This window comes from Oncorhynchus mykiss, chromosome 25, assembly GCF_057628025.1.
Source record: "Oncorhynchus mykiss isolate SJ-2025 chromosome 25, ASM5762802v1, whole genome shotgun sequence".
NCBI classification, from domain to species: domain Eukaryota; kingdom Metazoa; phylum Chordata; class Actinopteri; order Salmoniformes; family Salmonidae; genus Oncorhynchus; species Oncorhynchus mykiss.
Window position 1 is genome coordinate 16,827,316 of NC_143046.1, and position 26,054 is coordinate 16,853,369.

Here is a 26,054-nt window from a genome sequence, read left to right on the forward strand (position 1 = left end):
TTGAATACAGTTGTCTAACAGGTATTCTACTTTGTGGGTGGTTAAGTACCTTGCATAATGGCAGGAGATGGTACATGGGATCAGAGAGCAGCCTCACTGTCAATACAACATTACTCTTACTTTTTTTGTACGTACATAGCGAAGTACAATGTGGGTAAAAGTCATGAAATTCCATCTGTCAAAATGTGTAGGAAGCCTGTTTAGTATGAACCCTGTTTAGAATGCACCCCTCATGACAAAGAGTTCATATCAATCTGCTTTATTAAACCTTTGTGTTCCAATATGCAGAGATCAATGTTTTGACATTTTACATATCTTCAATAAATTGTCCAACTCTCTGTTTCCATGTATACAATTGCTCAATTACACAACCAACTATGCCTGAATGTCAGGAGAAACTGCAATTTTCGACTGGATTTTTTTGGGGGGGGATTAGTCTTGGTTGGGTGTGAATATCATGACTTGCAGTTCGAGACATGAGAGAACTGTTGGAAATGGTGTTACTGTATGAACAAAATCAATTAACAGTAAAAAAATAAATGTCATACTATCATTACAATTCAAACTTGTGTTCAATCTTGACCTTTCAACTTCTCTGGCTTTATTTGGGTTACACATGTCTCGATGTGCTTTTTTTAAATTAAAGAAATAAGCCAGTTGCCAGATTGTTTTTCTGAATCATGAAATGTTTATTTTATTAGTGAGTACAGTAAGCCTATATGACCAAGGAATTCAGGGGGAGAGATGTCCCCATAAGGCCTGTTATTGATCTGCACAGTACCAGAGGCAATGGTGCATGTCAGGAGTACAACCGCACAGAACAGTCTCACATACTGCTTCTCTAATTCATTACTAAATATACAAACAGGTCCCGTGTGGCTCAATTGGTCGAGTTTAGCACTTTCAACGCCAGGTTTGTGGGTTCAATTTCCACCGGGGACCAGTACGAAATGAAGTGTGCACTTTAAAAAAAATATTTAACCAGGTAGGCAAGTTGAGAACAAGTTCTCATTTACAACTGGGACCTGGCCAAGATAAAGCAAAGCAGTGCGACACAAACAATAAAGAGTTACACATGGAATAAACAAATGTACAGTCAATAACATAATAGAAAACAATCTATATACAGTGTGTGCAGATGAGGTAAGATTAGGGAGGTAAGGCAATAAATAGGCCATCGTGGAGAAGTAATTACAATTTAGCAATTAAACACTGGAGTGATAGATGTGCAGAAGATGAATGTGCAAGTAGAGATACTGGGGTGCAAAGGAACAACAACAAAAAATAAGGGAATGAGGTAGTTGGATGGGCCATTTACAGATGAGCTATGTGCAGGTGCAGTGATCTGTGAGCGGCTCTGACAGCTGATGCTTAACGTTAGTGAGGGAGATGTGAGTCTCCAGCTTCAGTGATTTTTGCAATTCGTTCCAGTCATTGGCAGCAGAGAACTGTAAGGAAAGGCGGCCAAAGGAGGAATAGGCTTTGGCGGTGACCAGTGAAATAAACCTTCTGGAGCGCGTGCTACGGGTGGGTGCTGCTATAGTGACCAGTGAGCTGAGATAAGGCGGGGCTTTACCTAGCAAAGACTTGTAGATGACCTACAGCCAGTGGGTTTGGTGACGAATATGAAGTGAGCATACAGGTCGCAGTGTTGTGTAGTATATGGGGCTTTGGTGACAAAACGGATGGCACTGTGATGCATTCACTCTGGATAAGAGCGTCTTGTTAATTTACTAAAATGCCAATTGTAAACCGACAGGGCAATAGGTTCCATGACCATGTAGAAGAGGCAGAGGATTTATTTACTGGCGTTGTGCCGAAAAGCTCCCCCCTGCCAGAATCCCCCCCTGCCAGAATCCCCCCCTTAGAGTTCTTCATTGCTTTGCTCGTTGAGATTTCTGATCACGTTTGGCTGCGTTTCATTTTATTTTTTATGTCGGTTTGATAACAGCGGGGAGCCACTAATGTCTGCAGTTTTCGCATTGGCTGTTTGTTTCAAGTATATTAGTCTATAAATAAATCTCTAAGCCAAAATTCGTCACCTCTCCCATGTCTTATTCGATTAGTAGTTCTGAAATGTTTATTGCTTGCCTACATTTTACTCCCTCCTCTATGTTTAATATAACACACATACATTAATTATTAATTTTGGTTGCCTATCCTGACATGAAGTTTGTTCTATAGAAAGTATTTGACTCTGATGTGTGCCACAGAAAGTATTTGACAAAATTAAGGCCTGCCGAAATCCCCCCTTCCCCCTTCTATCTTGGGATTGCAAGGCCTGGCACACTTCAGAATCATTTTGGCAGCTCATGTTGACCAGTAGTGTGTGCCACAGAAAGCAAAATTAGGGTATAAAGAAACATAATTTATTTTAGAAACATTTTGTAATGTTTAAGAAAATAATGATAATACATAAATATTATCACACAATAACAAAAAACATCACAGAAAGTTAAGTTTGTTAAAACTTCTTATGGCTGGGGGGCAGTATTGAGTAGCTTGGATGAATAAGGTGCCCAGAGTAAACTGCCTGCTACTCAGGCCCAGAAGCTAAGATATGCATATTATTAGTAGATTTGGATAGAAAACACTCTGAAGTTTGTAAAACTGTTTGAATGATGTATGTGAGTATAACAGGACTCATATGGCAGGCAAAAACCTGAGAAAAAAATCCAACCAGGAAGTGGGAAATCTGAGGTTTGTAGTTTTTCAACTCTTTGCCTATCCAAGATACAGTGTAAATTTGGTCCGATTGCACTTCCTAGGGCTTCCACTAGATGTCAACAGTCTAGAACCTTGTTGGAGGCTTCTACTGTGAAGGAGGAGAGAATGAGAGCTGTTTCAACCAGAGGTCTGGTAGAAGGCCATGAGCTCAGTCAGGCGTGTGCCCGTGAGAGGTAGCTGCGTTCCATTGCATTTCTAAAGACAAAGGAATTCTCCGGTTGAAACATTATTGAAGATTTATGTTAAAAACATCCTAAAGATTGATTCTATACATCGTTTGACATGTTTCTACGAACTGTAACGGAACTTTTTGACTTTTCGTCTGGCCTGCGCGTCGTGAATATTGATTTGTGAACTAAACGCGCAAACAAAAAAGAGGTATTTGGACATAAATTATGGACTTTATCGAACAAAACAAACATTTATTGTGGAACTGGGATTCCTGGGAGTGCATTCTGATGAAGATCATCAAAGGTAAGTAAATCTTTATAATGCTATTTCTGACTTCTGTTAACTCCACAACATGGCAGGTATCTGTATGGCTTGTTTTTGTGTCTGAGCGCCGTACTCAGATTATTGCATGGTGTGCTTTTTCAGTAAAGTTTTTTTTTAATCTGACACAGTGGTTGCATTAAGGAGAAGTTTATCTAAAGTTCCATGCATAACACTTGTATCTTTTATCAATGTTTATGATGAGTATTTCTGTAAATGAATGTGGCTCTCTGCAAAATCACTGGATGTTTTGTAAGCAAAACATTACTGAACATATCGCGCCAATGTAAACTGAGATTTTTGGATATAAATATGAACTGTATCAAACAAAACATACATGAAGTCCTTTGAGTGTCATCTGATGAAGATCATCAAAGGTTAGTGATTAATTCTCTCTCTATTTCTGCTTTTTGTGACTCCTCTCTTTGGCTGGAAAAATGGCTGTGTTTTTCTGTGACTAGGCACTGACCTAACATAATTGTTCGGTGTGCTTTCGTCGTAAAGCCTTTTTGAAATCGGACACTGTGGTGGGATTAACAACAAGTTTGTCTATAAAATGGTGTAAAATACTTGTATGTTTGAGAAATGTTAATTATGAAATTTCTGTTGTTTGAATTTGGCGCCCTGCACTTTCACTGGCTGTTGTCATATCGATCCCGTTAGCGGGATCTCAGCCGTAAGAAGTTTTAACAAACACTAAATAAGAAATACACATTTCGATCTTTGCATAATAAGATATAAAATTACCATAAATAACAAACAAATATTGGAAAGATGCAACAGCTTGTCTGAACATTTAGTCCACTTTTTATGGGAAGTTTTCCAGGTGATACTGTCACCTGGAACTCAAGCCTAACCTAGTCCTGACAGGCAGCGCAGACATACAGTGCCTTGCGAAAGTATTCGGCCCCCTTGAACTTTGCGACCTTTTGCCACATTTCAGGCTTCAAACATAAAGATATAAAACTGTATTTTTTTGTGAAGAATCAACAACAAGTGGGACACACAGGACAACAATCAGTCGTATATTGCACAAATCTGGCCTTTACGGAAGAGTGGCAAGAAGAAAGCCATTTCTTAAAGATATCCATAAAAGTGTCGTTTAAAGTTTGCCATAAGCCACCTGGGAGACACACCAAACATGTGGAAGAAGGTGCTCTGGTCAGATGAAACCAAAATTGAACTTTTTGGCAACAATGCAAAACGTTATGTTTGGCGTAAAAGCAACACAGCTGAACACACCATCCCCACTGTCAAACATGGTGGTGGCAGCATCATGGTTTGGGCCTGCTTTTCTTCAGCAGGGACAGGGAAGATGGTTAAAATTGATGGGAAGATGGATGGAGCCAAATACAGGACCATTCTGGAAGAAAACCTGATGGAGTCTGCAAAAGACCTGAGACTGGGACGGAGATTTGTCTTCCAACAAGACAATGATCCAAAACATAAAGCAAAATCTACAATGGAATGGTTCAAAAATAAACATATCCAGGTGTTAGAATGGCCAAGTCAAAGTCCAGACCTGAATCCAATCGAGAATCTGTGGAAAGAACTGAAAACTGCTGTTCACAAATGCTCTCCATCCAACCTCACTGAGCTCGAGCTGTTTTGCAAGGAGGAATGGGAAAAAATGTCAGTCTCTCGATGTGCCAAACTGATAGACATACCCCAAGCGACTTACAGCTGTAATCGCAGCAAAAGGTGGCGCTATAAAGTATTAACTTAAGGGGGCTGAATAATTTTGCACGCCCAATTTTTCAGTTTTTGATTTGTTAAAAAAGTTTGAAATATCCAATAAATGTCGTTCCACTTCATGATTGTGTCCCACTTGTTGTTGATTCTTCACAAAAAAATACAGTTTTATATCTTTATGTTTGAAGCCTGAAATGTGGCAAAAGGTCGCAAAGTTCAAGGGGGCCGAATACTTTCGCAAGGCACTGTAATCATCCAATGGTGGGATGGTTTTCATACAGGACTGGTGGAACCAACGTGGGCAGCGGTTACAACCAATCTGAAATCTATGATGAAAAAGGTTATTATATTTAAAACAAATACATTTTCTTGAATTACAATTATTTAATTATCAGACAAAGCAGATGATACTACCTAAATAAATATTACTGCTTATACCAATTCGTACTCCTAAAAATGTGCCTTTAGAAGTGAACAGGCACCCAATTAGTGTCTTCCTCTTTATTGTCCACCTCCCCACAGAAGTGGCACAGTTGGCTCAGGTCATCTAGCAAAACATAATGTCAAGTAGTCTATACATCTCTACATGTGTTTTTCTGAGCAAACAGGGAACAAAGGAATAGTATAGGTTTCTTGCAACATAATTATTTAAATACATGTGTTAAGCAGCCATCTAGTCAGAAGTTGGATTAGAGATAACCTTGAAAGATCCATATAAATATATATATTTTTTTATCTACAATTATATTAAATTAGAAATTGAACATACCAGTGTTTTGGAAGAGAGTGACTGCTATTTCTTCTCTCACGATGTTAACATCTTTGTCCGTATTTGAAAAGATAATCGACTCCTTCAGGACACATTCAGCAAACTGGGGAAAATAATTTGATGGGCATTTCAGTTTTTCCCAACAAAATTATGTTACACTTAAGATTCTAATTCTCAAGTATACAACGACACAGCTATAATATAATTTGACAGTTCTGTTTTGCCTGTATTCTTTCAGTAGGTTAATTGTACATTACTTATGCTCTCATACTTACTTTCAAGGCAAAGACCCCACAAGAAGTAACATCTTGTTGGCATGGGTGAGGAAGGGTACCACATGCCCACCAGGAGGTATTACACCCCTTCTCTCTCAGGAATGAACATATATGTTAGTAAAAGTAGAGAATTTTTTTAACACTTTATTGATTACAATATAGAGATTAATAACAGAGGGGAATCTGAGAATGCAGGGGTTCCAGCAGGGTGTGAGTTGAAGTAGTCAAATCTGGAGCTGACAAGGGCTGGAATGTAAATGATGTGATCATCTCGGATTATCTAACATCTGTGAATGGGCTGGCCTTCCCTCGGGATGAAGAGCAACTCCGTTCCAGATGGAAATGTCAGAAAGAGATAAGATATAAGTTGAGTGTCCTATGAATATGTACTGTACATATATATATATATATATATATTGGAATACATATTTTTTTTAATTTACATTTATATTATTATCATTATTGTGGTCAAGGGGTGGGGGGAGGCTGATGGGGATGGTGTCCCATTGAGGGCGAAGGGACCCATAGTGGAGGTGACACATTCAGTCATATTATGATACACCCCCCCCCCCCCCCCTATTATTATAACAGTTCACTGTGATTATAGATATGCATTCATGTTTACTTATATATTTGAACTTTATTTTCTTCACATAGAGTACACGTTTAATATATTATCCTTATTATTGTAACGAAACAGGCTGGGAGCAGGCCTCGAACCATCGACCTTCTAGCCCGAAGTCCAGCGCGCTATCGACTGTGCCCCAAAATCATGCTCGAGCGTCAGTCGATATCCGCGCTTATAAACCCAGTGTCATTACATTATTATTTTATCATTACTACTGTGCTTCCAAGCGCATTCTTCACCATTTTCGACACCTCAAATGGGTTTCCCACATTTTATTTTTTTATATTTTTTAAGTAACCTTTATTTAACTAGGCAAGTCAGTTAAGAACAAATTCTTATTTAGAATAACGGCCTACCCCGAATGACGCTGGGACCTTTGTGCATCGCCCAGTGGGCCTCAAAAGAGGATAATCAAAGGGACAATCTCAGGGGTGAAGACGGATGTTCAGGTTGAATAGCTGAAGAGAATTCCTGGTGTGATTGGTGACTGGCATATGACCCGCTGGTCGAATGGAGAAAATAAGAAAGTCTGGCGGTCCTGTTGTTTTATGATAAAGAGCAAATACCTACACATGTGAAGCTTGTTTATGTAACATGTGTAAGAATTGTGTGTGCAGACGAACAGAGTATACTGGAGACAGGTGTGTAGAAGGACGACGGGGTCGCAATTGTAGTGGGGATCATGATCCTGAGTTCCTGGAGTGCCCTGTAAGGGTAAATTGAGGTGACAAAAGTTGGAGCGGTCAATCGAATCCCTTATGCGGGGGCGATTAAAATAATTTGTTAAACAAGTAATGTTAGTGAAGAGATGGTAGTGGATACACCACAGCCTGTGGTAAATGTTAGCTGCCAAACAAAAGATACCCTGTGTGTTAAAAATGTGGATTTTGTTGAGGTCATTTCCACAGTTAGAAACTGTACAGCACAAGTCTCAAAGAAGTCGAAGAAACTATGAATTATTGTAGCTGCAGTTGAAAGGTTTCGGGGACTGAAGGATTTACATCGAAATACTTGCAAGGGGGTACTGACGCCGGAAGATACGCCATCCCAGGTTTCCCTTGAGACTGTAGGGATCCGATCTGTTTATTTTTAACCGACATTTTTATTTATAATATCCAAAATAATACTGGTTTTTGGGGGTAATAGCCTAGTAGGTGGTGGGATGCACATTAAATTGTGTGATCGCCAAAATACCATAGAAGAAGAAGTCAACATTTGAATCACCCACTGCCTACACTCGCCAGTCTAGCATCTGCCCCCCCCCCCCCCCCCCCCCAAGTGGTGGAATCGACTACAGGGAAGGATCTGATCTATCCGGAGTAGCTAGCTTGCTAGCAGGCTGCGGCTCGCCATAGCTACGTAGTTGTTTGCTTGATGTAGGAACGATGTGGTCCTTTTTCGCTCGGGATCCAGTCAAAGACTTTAATTATGACATTTTACCGGACACACAAGACAAGTCCGGAATATGGACACTGCATCGAGGCAAGCGAAAGGTAAATACAATAGTGGGGGCAGAAATATATTTGATAGATGTCTTGTTAGCTAGCTGATACAAGGCAAGGCCTCGCTAGCTAGCTATGACTGAGTTCAAGGCAGGACACCATTCTTATTTATGGGATGAAATTGAATGTTAAATTGCCCTACATGATTATCACGATGTATGTCGTCTATATAGATGGCGTTGTCCGGATATTTATCGCCTAACGTTAGTTAAAACAACACGGTTAGCGAACGTAACTTGTAAGACTAGCATAGTTAATGTTAGCTATGTTTTGTTTATGCAGGGACACGTAATATCGCCACGTCAATCTCTGCTACAGTTATTAGCTAGCTAACGTTAGCTATCTAGCCACTGGTGTCACCTATAACGAGCTAGAAACGTCAGCTAGTTAACGTTACATGCTCATGCAAAATGTATTTCGGCAAACTTTCATGACAAATAATGATGTCGTTAGCACATGTCATTCTTGTTTTGCCTGGTAGCTAGTTAGCTAACTACTAACGTTATCGGCTAATTTGTCAAAGGTTCCGCTTAGCATTGTTTGTTCCTTTTACTTATTGTTCAATGCCATGCTGATGCAATGGTGGAACCTTTGGCGTGTACTTGTGTAGGTGTCGTGCTGTGTTTAACCTTAAATAGGTAGCTAGTTGACTGAGACAAATTGTATGGTGACATGACAACAACCCTTATTGCAAGGTTCAGGATCGAACAACACCACTCCTGTGATTGAGGTCTGGCCTCACCAGGGAGACTGTAACTTAATCTCCCCTAAATCACAATAACATCACCGCTAAACCTCAATAACATCTCTTCTCATACTAATGATGGATCATGACATTGTCACATTTTGACATCTCCTTAGACGGGTGGGGAACCACTATCGGTGTTTGTGTACGAGGTATCAACAGGGACAGAGGAACAGACCCAGCTAGCCAAGGCAGCGTTCAAACGTATGAAGACCCTCCGACATCCCAACATCCTGGCCTATGTAGATGGATTGGAGGTGTGTGTCTGTGTGTATTTCCTACCAAATGCAAATAACATCACAATTTAGTTGATATTTAAAACACTCATTCTGTCACCATTTTCTCAGTCTTCTGTATTTGTTTTTCTCGTAATTGTTTTTCATGCAGAGTGTGGTGAGTATCAAGGACTGAATCAGTTAGTTCCCATGTCTCTTCTAGAGAGAAACAGTAGCTAGTGTGCTAGTCGTTAGTGTACTAACTGTATAATAGAACCATACTTAAGACTAATGCACATTTTAACAATGTCATTGTGAATGCATTAATGTTGTCTCTTTCTGGTGCGTTGCAGACAGAGAAGAGCCTGTACCTGGTCACAGAGCAGGTCACCCCCCTGGCAGCCCACCTGAAGGCCCAGTCAGAGAGGGGGGGCTCTGGAGAGCTGGAGGTGTCCTGGGGCCTGCATCAGACTGTGGTCAGTAGACTGGAGGGGAAATGAGTGCTCTGATTTCCTGATGTTTCTTTATGTTGAGTGCTGCTTGTCCTTTATCAATCCTCTTCCACCTCTACTCCATTATCCTCCTCCTTCCTCTCTATCAATCTCTTACTCAATGGCAATATGATTCCATCTTGTCTTAGAAGGCACTTATATATTAATCACACAGTACTGAATGTTCTCTAAACACCAGCCCGAAAGGCTCATAGGAAGTCACATCAGCTGCTACAGAGTTAAACAGGTTCACAGATACATTATAAGTGTGTCCCCGGCCCAGAATGGCGTCAAACTTTAACCATACCATTCAACAGGTCAAAGGTAGAGCATCAGTACTCAGTTACAACAGATGATTCTAGACTAACTTTCCTCAAAGGAATGCATCTCTCTGAGTCTTCCCACACTTAAAATTGTTTATTACATAGCAATCTATACCAAATCAAATTCAGGCAAATAATTAGTCCATTGTTATGGGGAATTATTTGATTATCTCTCACACACTCTATTTCCCCCCTGTAGAAAGCCCTTAGTTTCCTGGTGAATGACTGCCACCTCCTCCACAACAACCTGGGTATCTGGGCTGTGTTTGTGGACCGAGCCGGAGAATGGAAGCTTGGCGGTCTGGACCACATGACCCCAGAGAACGGGGACGCCTCCACATCACTACCCTCCGCCAAAGCTGTTCACCCTGAAATGGATAAATACGACGCCCCTGAATCACCAAACAGTGGAGAGAAATGGTGAGGCGGACAGAGAATAATTTAAGAATGAAAGACTGATTTCATGAAAAATTGTCTTCCTGGGATCTCCCATACAAAGGTTTTAGTTCAATGTTTAATGTAGTCTGAAGATACTTCATATTTGTATTGTCTGAGTCTATCTCTCTGTCCTCAAGGGCTGGGGATGTGTGGCGGCTGGGCTGTCTGATCTGGGAAGTGTTCAATGGTCCACTTCCCCGAGCCTCCTCCCTACGCTCCCTCGGAAAGGTACCCTCCTCTCCCACCCTTTACCTTCTAACATTTTACCAGAGCATCACACATTAAGAAAATCCTAAAATGATTCTAATGTCCTCCTGTCAAAAAAAAATCAAAGATCATGAATTAATTGGAAGTGATGTGAAACGTATTATGGTTTGTTGTCCCTCAGATCCCTAAAGCATTGGTGCCACACTACTGTGAGCTGGTGGGGGCCAATGCCAGGGCCCGGCCTAACCCAGCCCGCTTCCTGCAAAACTGCAGAGCTCCCGGAGGATTCCTTAGCAACAGCTTCGTTGAGAGCAACCTTTTCCTAGAGGAGATCCAGGTGTGATTCCGGACCCCTGTCCTGATATAGAAAAAGCTTGACACATTAGAGGTGACACAGCTCTCATTGAAATGTGTTGACTTACCAATAAAACATTTTATTCAGTGAAATCTATCTTATCTATTCAATCTGATCCAGATCAAAGACCCAGCAGAGAAGCAGCAGTTCTTTCAGGACCTGAGTGAGAACCTGGACTCATTCCCAGAGGACTTCTGTAAGCACAAGGTGCTGCCACAGCTACTCACTGCCTTTGAGTTTGGCAACGCCGGTGCTGTCGTCCTCACACCTCTGTTTAAGGTATGTGTGCTGTGGAGGCAGAGAGGAGGGATTTAGATAGGAGAATGGATCACCGGCCTGGCATTTAATTGCTCCTCTCTTTTATGCAGAAGTGGGAAAACTATGTCATATCTATGTAAAGCATAATCATTAAGTGGCTTTTAAAGGCATTTCTTCATGGGGAAACATGCTTTTGGCAACTAATCATCTCCCACCAATCAATCAAATGTATTTTGTAAAGCCTTTTTTTACATCAGTAGTTGACACAACAGATACCCATCCAACCAGGCAGAATATAACCCTCCCACACACCACCAAGGGGATGTCAACAGACCACTAACCCACCTTAGGATCCCGAGAGGGCAGAACATTTTCCATGTCTCTTTCTTTCTGTCTCTGTCAGGTGGGGAAGTTCCTGTCTGCGGAGGAGTACCAGCAGAAGATCATTCCTGTCATTGTGAAGATGTTCTCTTCTACAGACCGGGCCATGAGGATACGACTGCTTCAACAGGTACAGAGTACCACACATCAGAGTACAGAGACGGCCATTACACCAGAATGAGTGTTTGCTGCAGATCTCTTGTTTTATTCCTCTTTCCAACCCCGTCCTCATCTCTCTTTCCTTCAGATGGAGCAGTTTGTTCAGTATCTAAACGATGCAGCGGTGAACTCGCAGATCTTCCCTCATGTCGTTCACGGTTTCACAGACACAAACCCGGCCATCAGAGAACAAACTGTCAAGGTATAACTGTCTCACCAACTCTGTCAGACTTATGCTCACAAGACCAGGAGGCTTCACTCACTTCTTTATTCAAGTGGAACTGAAAGTATACATTCCCTGTGGTTAATGGTGTTCCCAAAGGTCTGTTCTTGTTGTTAAATGGTTTTTATGCCTCTTTCTGTTCTCTCCTTCTCCCAGTCCATGCTGCTGCTGGCCCCCAAGCTGAATGAGAGTAATCTGAATCAGGAGCTGATGAGGCACTTTGCACGGCTGCAGGCGAGAGACGAGCAGGGACCAATCCGCTGCAACACCACCGTGTGCCTGGGAAAGATCGCCCCCTACCTCAACGCTGGGGTAACTCACCTGCTTTCTCTCTCTCTCTCTCTCCATAGATCTATAGATGGAATGGGTTGTATTTCCAATGGTGTTTGTTCTTCACTGGTTGTCCTTTTCTTGTGGCAACAAATCTTGCTGCTGTGATGGTACACTATGATATTTCACCCAATAGATATGGTTTATCAAAATTGGATTTGTTTTCAAATTTGTGCGTCTGTGTGATCTGAGGGAAATATGTGTCTCTTGTACATTGGGCAGGAGGTTAGGAAGTGCAGCTCAGTTTCCACCTCATTTTGTGGGCAGTGTGCACATAGCCTGTCTTCTCTTGAGAGCCAGGTCTGCCTACAAGGCTATGCTCACGGAGTCTGTACAAAGCTGTCCTTAATTAAGTTCCTTAATTAAGTTCGGATCAGTCACAGTGGTCAGGTATTCTGCCACAGTGTACTCTCTGTTTAGGGCCAAATAGCATTCTAGTTTGCTCTGATTTTTCGTAAATTCTTTCCAATGTGTCAAGGAATATTTTTTTTTGTTTTCTTGTGATTTGGTTGGTTCTAATTGTGTTGCTGTCCTGGGGCTCTGCGGGGTCTGTTTTGTGAACAGAGCCCCAGGACTAGGACTACAGGCAGTCACGAGTCATGAAGGCAGTCAAATTCCACGTGACAGTTTAGTCACAGTAATTAGGCTTCTCCAAACTCTGATGCTGCTGATGGTCATTGGTAGCCTACCAAACTTGCTAACTGCCTGGTATTCAGTGTAGTTATTCCCTCCACAAGGCAATCAAACAAGCGAAATGCCGGGAAACAGGGACAAAGTGGAGTCGCAATTGAACGGCTCAGACACGAGACGTATGTGGCAGGGTCTACAGGAAATCAGACTACAAAGGGAAAACCAGCCACGTCATGGACACCGACGTCACACTTCCAGACAAACTAAACACCTTTGTCCACTTTGATGATAACACAGTGCCACTGTTGTGACCCGCTAACAAGGACTGCACTCCTTCTCCGTGGCCGACGTGAGTAAAACATTTAAACTTGTTAACCCTCGCAAGGCTGCTGGCCCAGACGGAATCCCTAGCCATGTCCTCAGATCATGCGCAGACCAGATGGCTGGTGTGTATACGGACATATTCAACCACTCCCTAACCCAGTCTGCTGTTCCCACATGCTTCAAGATGGCCACCATTGTTCCTGTACCCAAGAAGGCAAAGATACCTGAACTAAATGACTACCGCCCTGTAGCACTCACTTCTGTCATCATGAAGTGCTTTGAGAGCTAGTCAAGGATCATATCACCTCCACCTTACCGGCCACCCTAGACCCACTTCAGTTTGCATACCGCCCCAACGGGTCCACAGACGACGCAATCCCCATCACACTGCCCTATCCCATCTGGACGAGGAATACCTATGTAAGAATGCTGTTCATTGACTACAGCTCAGCATTCATTCAACACCATAGTACCCCCCCAAGTTCATCATCAAGCTGGAGGCCCTGGGTCTCAACCCCGCCCTGTGCAATTGGGTCCTGGACTTTCTGACGGGCCTCCCCCAGGTGGTGAAGGTAGGAAACATCTCCACTTCGCTGACCCTCAACACTGGGCCCCCACAAGGATGCGTGCTCAGCCCCCACCTGTTCTCCCAGTTCACTCATGACTACTTGGCCACACACGCCTCCAACTCTATCATCAAGTTTGCAGATGACACAACAGTAGTGGGCTTGATTACCAATAATGACGAGACAGCCTACAGGGAGGAGCTGAGGGCACTCAGAGTGTGATGAAGAAGGCGCATTGGCAAATCTTCAACCTCAGGAGGCTGAATAAATTTGGCTTGTCACCCAAAACCCAGACTAACTTTTACAGATGCACAATCGAGAGCGTCCTGTCAGGCTTTATCATCGCCTGGTATGGCAACTGCACCGCCCTCAACCGCAAGGCTCTCCAGAGGGTGGTGCGGTCTGCACAACGCATCACCGGAGGCAAACTACCTGCACTCCATGACACCTACATCACCCGACGTCACAGGAATGCTAAAAAGATCAAGGACAACAACCACCCGAGCCACTGCCTGTTCACACCACTACCAACCAGAAGGCGAGGTCAGTACAGGTGCATCAAAGCTGGGACCGAGAGACTGAAAAACAGCTCCTCAATGCCATCAGACTGTTAAATAGCCATCACAAGCACAGAGAGGCTGCTGTCTGCATTGAGACCCAATCACTGGCCACTTTAATAAATTGATCACTAGTCACTTTAAACAATGCCACTTTAACAATGTTTACATATCTTATATTACTCATATCATATGCATATGTGTATATACTGAATTTTATAGCATCTATTGCACCTTGCCTATGCCGCTCATCCATATATTTACATATTCTCATTCACCACTTTTTAGATTTGTGTGTATTAGGTAGTTGTTGGGAAATTGTTAGATTACTTGTTAGATATTACTGCACTGTCGGAACTAGAAGCACAATCATTTCGCTACACTCGCATTAACATCTGCTAATATACACTGCTCAAAAAAATAAAGGGAACACTAAAATAACACATCCTAGATCTGAATGAATGAAATATTCTTATTAAATACTTTTTTCTTTACATAGTTGAATGTGCTGAAAACAAAATCACACAAATTATCAATGGAAATCAAATTTATCAACCCATGGAGGTCTGAATTTGGAGTCACACTCAAAATTAAAGTGGAAAACCACACTACAGGCTGATCCAACTTTGATGTAATGTCCTTAAAACAAGTCAAAATGAGTCTCAGTAGTGTGTGTGGCCTCCACGTGCCTGTATGACCTCCCTACAACGCCTGTGCATGCTCCTGATGAGTTGGCGGATGGTCTCCTGAGGGATCTCCTCCCAGACCCGGACTAAAGCATCCGCCAACTCCTGGACAGTCTGTGGTGCAACGTAGCGTTGGTGGATGGAGCGAGACATGATGTCCCAGATGTGCTCAATTGGATTCAGGTCTGGGGAAAGGGCGGGCCAGTCCATAGCATCAATGCCTTCCTCTTGCAGGAACTGCTGACACACTCCAGCCACATGAGGTCTAGCATTGTCTTGCATTAGGAGGAACCCAGGGCCAACCGCACCAGCATATGGTCTCACAAGGGGTCTGAGGATCACATCTCGGTACCTAATGGCAGTTAGGCTACCTCTGGCGAGCACATGGAGGGCTGTGCGGCCCCGCAAAGAAATGCCACCCCACACCATGACTGACCCACCGCCAAACTGGTCATGCTGGAGGATGTTGCAGGCAGCAGAACCTTCTCCACGGCGTCTTCAGGCTGTCACGTCTGTCACGTGCTCAGTGTGAACCTGCTTTCATCTGTGAAGAGCACAGGGCGCCAGTGGCGAATTTGCCAATCTTGGTGTTCTCTGGCAAATGCCAAACGTCCTGCACGGTGTTGGGCTGTAAGCACAACCCCCACCTGTGGACGTCGGGCCCTCATAGCACCCTCATGGAGTCTGTTTCTGACCGTTTGAGCAGACACATGCACATTTGTGGCCTGCTGGAGGTCATTTTGCAGGGCTCTGGCAGTGCTCCTCCTGCTCCTCCTTGCACAAAGGCGGAGGTAGCGGTCCTGCTGCTGGGTTGTTGCCCTCCTACCGCCGCCTCCACGTCTCCTGATGTACTGGCCTGTCTCCTGGTAGCGCCTCCATGCTCTGGACACTACGCTGACAGACACAGCAAACCTTCTTGCCACAGCTCGCATTGATGTGCCATCCTGGATGAGCTGCACTACCTGAGCCACTTGTGTGGGTTGTAGACTCCGTCTCGTGCTACCACTAGAGTGAAAGCACCGCCAGCATTCAAAAGTGACCAAAACATCATTGTTTATTCCATTTGCACAACAGCATGTGAAATGTATTGTCAATCAGTGTTGCTTCCTAGGTGGACAGTTTGATTTCACAGAAGTGTGATTGACTTGGAGTTACATTGTGTTGTTTAAGTGTTCCCTTTATTTTTTTTCAGCAGTGTATATGTGTCCAATAAAATGTGATTTGATTTGTTGCGCAAATTTCAATGACGGCCTAGGAACAGTGGGTTAACTGCCTGTTCAGGGGCAGAACGACAGATTGTCAGCTCGGGGGGTTTGAACTTGCAACCTTCCGGTTACTAGTCCAACTCTCTAACCACTAGGCTACCCTGCCGCCCCATAGATGCTATCATGAGGATGGAAAATTATGTGGATATATTGAAGCAATCTCAGACATCAGTTAAAGCTTGGTCGCAAATGGGTCTTCTAAATGGACATTGACCCCAAGCATACTTCCAAAGTTGTGTCAAAATGGCTTACGGACAACAAAGTTGAGGTATTGGAGTGGCCATCGCAAAGTCCTGACTTCAATCCTATAGAACATTTGTGGGCAGAACTGAAAAAGCGTGTGCGAGCAAGGAGGCCTACAAACCTGACTCAGTTACACCAGCTCTGTCAGGAGGAATGGGACAAAATTCACCCAACTTATTGTGGGAAGCTTGTGGAAGACTACCGGACACGTTTGACTCAAGTTAAACAATTTAAAGGCAATGCTACCAAATACTAATTGAGTTTATGTTAACCTCTTACCCACTGGGAACGTGATGAAAGAATTAAAAGCTGAAATATATCATTCTCTCTACTATTTTTCCTGACATTTCACATTCTTAAAATAGTGATGATCCTAACTGACCTAAGACAGGGAATTTGTACTAGGATTAAATGTCAGGAATTGTGAAAAACTGAGTTTAAATGTAGTTGGCTAAGGTGTATGTAAACTTCAGTGGGGTTCAAGCTCACTCCCTGTCTCAACCCACGGCCCTGTGGAAATAAATGTTTTTTTTGTGCCAATTTTAACTGCGCACTTTGTGTACATGTTTTTTATAAAGTCGTATGTTTTTCCCCCAACACTGCTTTACATCAATTTGTATAGCAGACCCTCATGCCAGAGTCCAGCTTTTTTGATTTATTAAAAAAAGCATGAGAAGGTGTGTCAGTGGGCTGACTGTGAACACTCTGAGAGACTCTGTGTTGAGGTCAGTGATAAAGTCATCTACACTACTACTACCAAGAGATGAGCTATAGGTGTACCTACCATAGAGGTCCCCTTGAAGCCTACCATTGACTATGTACAGACCCAGCGTGCGACAGAGCTCCAGGAGTTGTGACCCATATTTGTCATAGTTGTGTCTAGGGTGGCATATTAGGGAGGGAATGGTGTCACCTCCAGGTAGGTGTTTGTCCCCTTGTGTGCTGAGGGTGTTGTGTTCTGGCATGTAGTTCGCCACAGACCAGTACATGTCCCTGAGCCTGGAAATGGTTGATCTCCCCCTCTAGGATGGAGAAGCTGTCATCATTAAAGTACATGGATACTGTAGGGGGATATAGGTAGCACACATGAGGACATTTTTCTCTGAGATCATTTCCTTATTCATTTGTTTTGACTAATTGAATAGAGTGGGATAGGTCTGCTCTACCAAATTAGCATACCCCTTGAGTCTCTTCCCTGTTTCACACCTGGTAGCTTGGTGGATGGGACTACCAGCTCTATAACCTAGAGGGCAGCGCGTGAGTCCGCCTCCTCTATACCATGTTTCTTGTGGGATGACAATGTCTGTATTTCCAATTTCTTTGAAGTCTAGGTTCTTGCTCTTTAGTTCAAAGGGAGATGACCTGAGGCCTTGTATATTCCAGCATGATATAGTAAAAGCTTGGATTTCTGTACTGTCTAGTGGTGTTTTGTGTGGTTTAGGCTCGGACCATTACAGTAGGTGTGAGCAGAGCATGTTGAGCAGCTCTCTCCCTCGCTCTCTCTGTTTAGCTCGCTCGCTCCTCGCTCTCTCCTCCTCTCTCTTCCCGTCTCCCCCTTTCTCGCTCTCACTCTCCCCCCTCGTTTGTGCTCTTATTCATACCTCTCTCCTTTCCTCCACAGACACGGCAACGAGTGTTGATCTCGGCGTTCTCTCGGGCCACTAAGGACCCCTTTCCCGCCTCTCGGGCGGCCGGGGTTCTGGGCTTTGCAGCGACCCACAACTACTACAGTGTGACAGAAAGTGCAGCACGGGTACTACCAACACTCTGTACCCTCACTGTTGACCCTGACAAGAACGTTAGAGATCAGGTGAGAAGCACTACAAACACCTTACACATTGCATTAGGTTTAGAAATATTTCAGCCTGAAATCTCCATCTACATATGAAAATCTATTTTTACCTAACTCTCATTTCACATTGCAACATTCCATCTGTAAGAAGGTTCCATCCAACCTTTTTATGCACATGAATTATAAAAATGCCACGACGGGCAGTAAACTTTCCAAATGTCGAAAAAACAAAATACGCCAGACAAGGTGGGATTTTTGTGTCTGTAAAATATATTATGCGAGAAATGGCTGTGGAAACACAAGTGGCTCAGGTAGTGCAGCTCATCCAGGATGGCACATCAATGCGAGCTGTGGCAAGAAGGTTTGCTGTGTTTGTCAGCGTAGTGTCCAGAGCATGGAGGCGCTACCAGGAGATAGGCCAGTACATCAGGAGACGTGGAGGAGGGCAACAACCCAGCAGCAGGACCGCTACCTCCGCGTTTGTGCAAGGAGGAGCAGGAGGAGCACTGCCAGAGCCCTGCAAAATGACCTCCAGCAGGCCACAAATGTGCATGTGTCTGCTCAAACGGTCAGACACAGGCTCTATGAGGGTGCTATGAGGGCCCGACATCCACAGGTGGAGGTTGTGCTTACAGCCCAACACTGTGCAGGACGTTTGGCATTTGCCAGAGAACACCAAGATTGGCAAATTCGCCACTGGCGCCCTGTGCTCTTCACAGATGAAAGCAGGTTCACACTGAGCACGTGACAGACGTGACAGCCTGAAGACGCCGTGGAGAAGGTTCTGCTGCCTGCAACATCCTCCAGCATGACCGGTTTGGTGGTGGGTCAGTCATGGTGTGGGGTGGCATTTCTTTGGGGGGCCGCACAGTCCTCCATGTGCTCACCAGAGGTAGCCTGACTGCCATTAGGTACCGAGATGAGATCCTCAGACCCCTTGTGAGACCATATGCTGGTGCGGTTGGCCCTGGGTTCCTCCTAATGCAAGACAATGCTAGACCTCATGTGGCTGGAGTGTCAGCAGTTCCTGCAAGAGGAAGGCATTGATGCTATGGACTGGCCCGCCCATTCCCCAGACCTGAATCCAATTGAGCACATCTGGGACATCATGTCTTGCTCCATCCACCAACGCCACGTTGCACCACAAACTGTCCAGGAGTTGGCGGATGCTTTAGTCCAGGTCTGGGAGGAGATCGCTCAGGAGACCATCCGCCATCTCATCAGGAGCATGCCCAGGCATTGTAGGGAGGTCATACAGGCACGTGGAGGCCACACACACTACTGAGCCTCATTTTTGACTTGTTTTAAGGACATAACATCAAAGTTGAATCTGCCTGTAGTGTGGTTTTCCACTTTAATTTTGAGTGTCACTCCATATCCAGACCTCCATGGGTTGATAAATTTGATTTCCATTGATAATTTGTGTGATTTTGTTGTCAGCACATTCAACTATGTAAAGAAAAAAGTATTTAATAAGAATATTTCATTCATTCAGATCTAGGATGTGTTATTTTAGTGTTCCCTTTATTTTTTTGAGCAGTGTATATATTTGCATGAAAAGTTGTTGCCAATTGGATAGAAACCTAGCTTGTGAAACGCATGTTTTTTTTTCTGTCCCTCAGGCATTTAAAGCAATAAAGAATTTCTTGACGAAGCTGGAGACTGTTTCTGAAGATCCAACCAAGCTGGCTGAAATAGGTCTGTACACAATCGCAAACCTCCAGGTCGCCAAAGACAACAAAGCCTCAAACACTGATCTCACATTAAAGGGATAGTACGGGATTTTGGCAATGAAGTCCTTTATCTGCTTCCCCAGAGTCCGATGATCTCGTGGATAAAAAAAATTCTGTGTCCAGTATGAAGGAAGTTAGAGGTAGTTTTGTGAACCAATGCTAACTAGTGTTAGCTGTACCCAAAGACTTCCAGTCATTGCGCTAAGCTCGGTATCATTTGCTCGCAAACTACACTATATAAATATATAACACACACAAAAGTATGTGGACACACCCCTTCACATTTGTGGATTAGACTATTTCAGCCACACTTGTTGCTGACAGGTGTTTTAAAATTGAGCACACAGCCATGCGATCTCCATAGACAAACATTGGCAGTAGAATGGCCTTACTGAAGAGCTCAGTGACTTCAACGTGGCACCATCATAGGATGCCACCTTTCCTACAAGTCAGTTCGTCAAATTTCTGCCATGCTAGAGCTGCCCGATCAACTGTACGTGCTGTTATTGTGAAGTGGAAACGTCTAGGAGCTTCATGAAATGGGTTTCTGTGGCCGAGCAGACCATGTCAATGCCAAGCGGCGACTGGAGTGGTGTCTCTGGAGCAGTGGAAACGTGTTCTCTGGAGTGATGAATCACGCTTCACCATCTGGCAGTCCGATGGATGAGTCTGGGTTTGGCGGATGCCAGGAGAACGCTACCTAAAGTTACCTGTAAAGTTTGGTGGACGAGGAATAATGGTCTGTGGCTGTTTTTCATGGTTTGGGCTAGAACCCTTAGTTCCAGTGAAGTGAAATCTTGGCGCCACAGCATACAACACTCTAGAAGATTCTCTGCTTCCAACTTGGTGGCAAGTTTGGGGAAGGTCCTTTCATGTATCAGAATGACAATGCACTAAGTGAGGTCCATACAGAAATGGTTTGTCGAGATCGGTGTGGAAGAAATTGACTGCCTTGATCTTAACCCCATCGAACACATTTGGGATGAATTGGAATGCTGACTGCGAGCCAGGCCTAATCGCCCAACATCAGTGCCCGACCTCACTAATGCTCTTGTGGCTAATAGCAAGTCCCCGCAGCAATGTTCCAGCATCTAGTGGAAAGCCTTCCCAGAAGAGTGGAGGCTGTTATAGTAGGGGGGATCAACTCCATATTAATGTCCATGATTTTGGAATGAGATGTTTGACGAGCAGCTGTCCACACTCTTGGTCATGTGGTATACCTGTAACTTCCTTCATTGCCAAAATCCCAAACTATCCCTTATAAGGAATCTTTTTGCAGCATTTGAGTGTCTAATATTACTTATCTCCTTCTCAACCTAGAAAAGGATGTGATGTCATCAGCCCAGCCGGCTGGGGCAGCGGCCAGTTGGGCAGGCTGGGCAGTGACGGGGGTGTCTTCACTGACCTCCAAGCTCATCCGGACCGGCCCGGGGGCAGAGGGGGGCAGCCCGGCTGAGAACACCCCTGTTGGTGGTGGTACTGCATCTCCTTGCGCTGGGAGCCCTGTGATAGATGGAGTACCCGGGGGTAAGAAACTGACTTATTTGCAGGATTACTCGGATCTTAAATATGTTTCTGTTTTGATTTGGCATGGGTCCCCAGATCCTCAATGTTATACAGCTGCACAAACCGAGAGCATGGTTGCATCACTTCCTGGTATGGCAACTGCTCAGCATCCGACCGTAAGACGCTACAGAGGGTAGTGCCTACAGCCCAGTACATCAAGCTTCCTGCCATCCAGGACCTATATACTAGGCGGTGTCAGAGGGAGGCCCAAAAAATTGTCAGACTCCAGTCACCCAAGTCGTAGACTGTTCTCTCTGCACGTCAAGCGGTACCGGAGCGCCAAGTCTAGGTCCAAAAGGCTCCTTAACAACTTCAGTCCCCAAGCCATAAGACTGTTAATCAAATGGCCACCCAGACTATTTGCATTGACCCCCCCCCCCCCCCCCCCCCATGTTTTTACACTGCTGTTACTCGCTGTTTATTATCTATGCGTAGTCGCTTTAGCGCTACCTACATGTTCAAATTACCTCGCCTAACCTGTAGCCCCGCACATTGACCCGGTACCCCCTGTGTATAGCCTCGTTGTTTTATTCTAACTTTGTAAAATGTATTTTACTTAACAAAATATTCACTAATATAAACTTAACGGCTTGTAAGTAAGCATTTCACAGTAAGGTCTGTTGTATTTGGCACGTGTGACAAATCAAATTTGATTTGATTTTTGGTCATTCTATACATACGGGTGGCATCCCCCATAGAAACATAGGAAGAGCCGGCAAAGCTGTATCCATCAGTTAATAGCATCCGCTATTTACAGCCACCTTTCACCTCATTCCTCCAGGCTCTGAAGTTAAACCCCCACCGGCCTCCATGACTCTACCCATTGCTTCTGGCCTTGCTACCCAATCAGACTCTCCTAAGGTATCCGAAAAGAATGAGGAGCCAATCGGAGACCGGTGGGATGACGAGGACTGGGGAAGTTTGGAGGTAATTGGCATGGAATGGTTTTGGGGTGGGATTTGACAGTTGGGACCGTGGGACGTCAACTGTCACGGAACATGGGGAACAGTGATGTTTGTATTGGAGAGGCATGTTCTATTTGATCAGTTAACTCATTTAACTACTCTCGCGCTCTCTCTCCCCCCACAGGACCCAGAAAAGGTACAGGCAGCAGACCCAGATGACTGGAACTCTTCTGATTGGTCAGGAATGTCTTCTGTCAAAAAGAAGGCCAGTGTAAGAGGAGTACGTATCTGGTTTTCAGGGAGGCAGAATGTTTGAATAGTCAAAGATAATGGCACATTGCATAGTCATGCTATTTCTGTAAAGTAACTAACACTCACACTTGTCTTTTCTTACTAGCTCTGGCTTTGATGTTAAACTTAATTGAGGAAAAATGTACTTACTATGACTGAGAGATGTGGTTGCTCTCTAGCTGTCTTCTCTCTGGATAAGAGCATCTGCTAAATGACTAATTTGTAAATACATTCCTGTCTGCAATTTCCTGAAAGTTCCAACCTACTGAACAATGGTCCATGATTTAAAACCGTGTGCATGCTGAAACTTCATGGGGGGTATTCATTCATTGCTGTCTCCGTTTCCATCCAGGTGGGTCTAGCAACTTCTGAGGCGGTGAAAAAGCAGAGCTCTGATTGGAGCAGCTCGGGCTGGGATGCCGACGACAGCTGGTCCAATGAGAAGGAGGCTGACGGCCAGGGTCAGAGTTCACCAGGAGAGGAGACGTGGGGCAATGACTGGGAGGAGGAGGGAACGACTGCTCCGGCTACTAAGAGTGCTGCTCTGCTGGAGGGGGTTCGGTTAGCCAGCGAGTATGACTGGGACAGTAAGGGAGCCACGCAGACAGACTTCCTTGCCAACGTGTCTCAGAGAGCAATGCCCACCCCCATTGCTACGGTGAGGAGAGGGCTTTATAAATAAACGTTTGACAGGAGTAGGCATTGTGTTTTGAACAACTGACAAACAGGCTTGTTAAAGTGGAGGTAAAAGTTAGGTGTTGATGTGAAGTGGGGAACATTTTGAGGTGGAAATGGAAGGACTGCATGTTTTAATGTGCGCTGTGCTTTCTGGTTCATGCTAGGCTGGTGATGGCTGGAGTGCAGAGCCTGCTGGAGACTGGGGAGCCGAGGAGAGCTGGGAGTCTGTGGACGGAAGTCAAGGTGAGTCTCAACCTGCTCTAACTTCTCTATTCTCCATCTCTCTCAATGATCTGAAACCAGGGAGTCCTTTTAATGAGATGCTGTTCATGTTATTAGGCTCAAGTCAAATTATAACAGCTGTCTGTCTTTTTGTTTCCTAAGCAGGCCTAAGCAAGGCAGAGCTGGCCAAGAAGAAACGTGAGGAGAGGAGGAAAGAACTGGAGGCCAAACGGGCAGAACGCAAGGCAGTGAAGGGTCCTCTCAAACTAGGTGCTCGGAAACTGGACTGATTGGAAGGAAGAGGAGGGTTGGCGGAAGACAGGAAGCAAAGCAGACAGAGTGCTATGATGACTTTCCCCTGACTCCCACAGAGAGGGTGGAATGTATGGAAGGTTCAACATTCCATAATGAAAAAAAGATTGAAGAGACACTGAACTTGACTGTACAAGCTGCTCATTGGCTGAGAGGGGATCAGAGTGCCAGAAGCTGAGACATGTCTCATCCAGACTATTACGGGGTTTAAACATTGCATTCATATTACAACGCAAATATTGTTTTTATATAAAAACAAAGATGTAAAGAAATGTACATAGTTGGTGCATTTGTCTGAAAAAAGTTTTTTTTTTATTATATTGATATAAAATGTGTATATGCTGAATGTTCACATAGACGCATAAATGGGTTATGAATGTTAGATATTTCTGCAGTGTGACTGACAGCTTAAGACTGATAGTCTGCATGCATGGGTCTGTATATGAGTGACCTACCAGAAGGCATACGGTACTTCCCTGAAGGGTAATGCTGGGACACGTTCAGCAGGGCACAATGTTGTGGAACAGTCTGATAGAATAAGGGATCATGTCAAGTCTATTCATGATATTTGTTTGCCAACTGAACGTGTCTCTGTTGATTAACGGTACCTCACTGTACACAGATGAATAATATACACCTGGCCTACATCCCCTCGGAGCCAATCGGTTATCATTAGTGGTGGTGGGTTGACTGACTTGAAGCCTTCATATTCAGCATGGACGGTGTTATCATGCAATTTTATCTATAGCTTCCTCCTATATATTTATGGAGTCACTTCGCTATTTAAAATCAAATCATGAAGTGAAAGATAATTCTGCCCATCAACTATCTTGTCAGATTGGTAGTGCTGGGTGGGTCAAGGGAAAGAGAAGGTTCTGTTTGTGCCTTTTATTTGATGGCAGCACGGTTTACTGGGGTCAGATGAACTGTGCTCTGTGATGTTTAAATATGTTGTGGGTGGCGAGGGAGGGAAGTCCAGTGAAATCAGATGCATTGTTTTATAGAGAGAGAATCTTGTGTACTATGAACAATTCCCAAAATAAAACCATGACAAAAAAGTGTTATGCGAAAGGGTGTGAACTGTTTTACAAATATATATTCAGAACAATTTCTGCTTCTGCCAACATCCAAATCCACTGGAAAATTCCTTGTGGGACAACAGAGGTGTTTCTGTTTACTAAGAGAAGTATGTTAATCAGACCACAAACCTAGAGACCAAATAATGTTTATTAAAAATGTACAAACTTACATTGCAGAGCATGTCAAGACCAGATCAACTAATCTAAAATGACGAGATTCAGTTTATTCATTATCAATATATTTCAACTTAATTAATGTGCAAACAAGTTTACGGATCAAGCACTGGTTAAGATAAAATATTTTCAATCCAACATCTAGAAATTGCTAGTATACTCAAGAATAAAGATTTTGTTCATAACACTGTCAGTCATTTCAAGGCAATATAAGGAGCATTAGATGTATCCAGTGGCGATTTTTGGTGGGGCAAACCCCCCCCCCAAAATATTTTGCATGCATGCCTGCAAAGCCACAACACTATGACTGTGACACTGTTAGGGCCGACATAAAGCTGTCCCAACAGCAGAGCTTTCTTTTCAGCACCATGGAGTGAATCATTACCGCTGCTACACCTGGCCATCCGCGGAGCCTTGTTTAGCAGCAAAGCAGTTCATTCAGCCTCATTTACTGCCTTTTAAAAAAACATTGCTGATATGGCTGACTTGCTTAAACAAATGTGGTTTCTACTGACAATTGAGATGTACAAACTATGGCAGAAGGGGACGAAGAGCGGATAAGAGGCCATCCGTAATTTCTATTAAGACATTAATGAGCGAGCTAGGATGGACATAGTCAGCATAACTATTTGTTCTGCACTTTTGAAATGTACAGCGACAGAATTTAGAACATGGGCCATTCTTACAGTATTCTCTCTGTACACCAAGTCAGAACCGTAGGATAAATAATGGGGGCATATAAGCAGACAATGAAAGCGCTTACAATATTCAATGATTATATTTCTCTAAAACAGGCTATAGGCTACATGTACACCTCCAAG

General features: G+C 43.9%; 1 protein-coding gene across 4 annotated transcripts; it reads left to right on the top strand.

Moving 5' to 3' along the window:
- Nucleotides 1-7,010: 7,010 nt before the first annotated feature.
- On the top strand, nucleotides 7,011-24,964 carry LOC110504659 (N-terminal kinase-like protein). 4 transcript variants are annotated; one of them, XM_021583426.3, is made up of 18 exons: nucleotides 7,011-8,076; nucleotides 8,947-9,087; nucleotides 9,399-9,521; nucleotides 10,059-10,279; nucleotides 10,435-10,525; nucleotides 10,686-10,841; nucleotides 10,980-11,138; nucleotides 11,521-11,628; nucleotides 11,746-11,859; nucleotides 12,037-12,192; nucleotides 18,103-18,291; nucleotides 19,896-19,971; nucleotides 21,327-21,533; nucleotides 22,354-22,499; nucleotides 22,662-22,757; nucleotides 23,121-23,426; nucleotides 23,611-23,689; nucleotides 23,831-24,964. In XM_021583426.3, the coding sequence occupies exons 1-18, from the start codon at nucleotides 7,969-7,971 to the stop codon at nucleotides 23,956-23,958; spliced, it is 2,604 nt and encodes an 867-aa protein (XP_021439101.2). In that variant the 5' UTR covers nucleotides 7,011-7,968; the 3' UTR covers nucleotides 23,959-24,964. The 4 variants fall into 4 exon arrangements, with proteins under 4 accessions (XP_021439101.2, XP_090076365.1, XP_090076366.1 ...); XM_090220239.1 differs by having other exon boundaries at nucleotides 23,834-24,964; XM_090220240.1 differs by having other exon boundaries at nucleotides 22,662-22,748.
- Nucleotides 24,965-26,054: the final 1,090 nt, after the last annotated feature.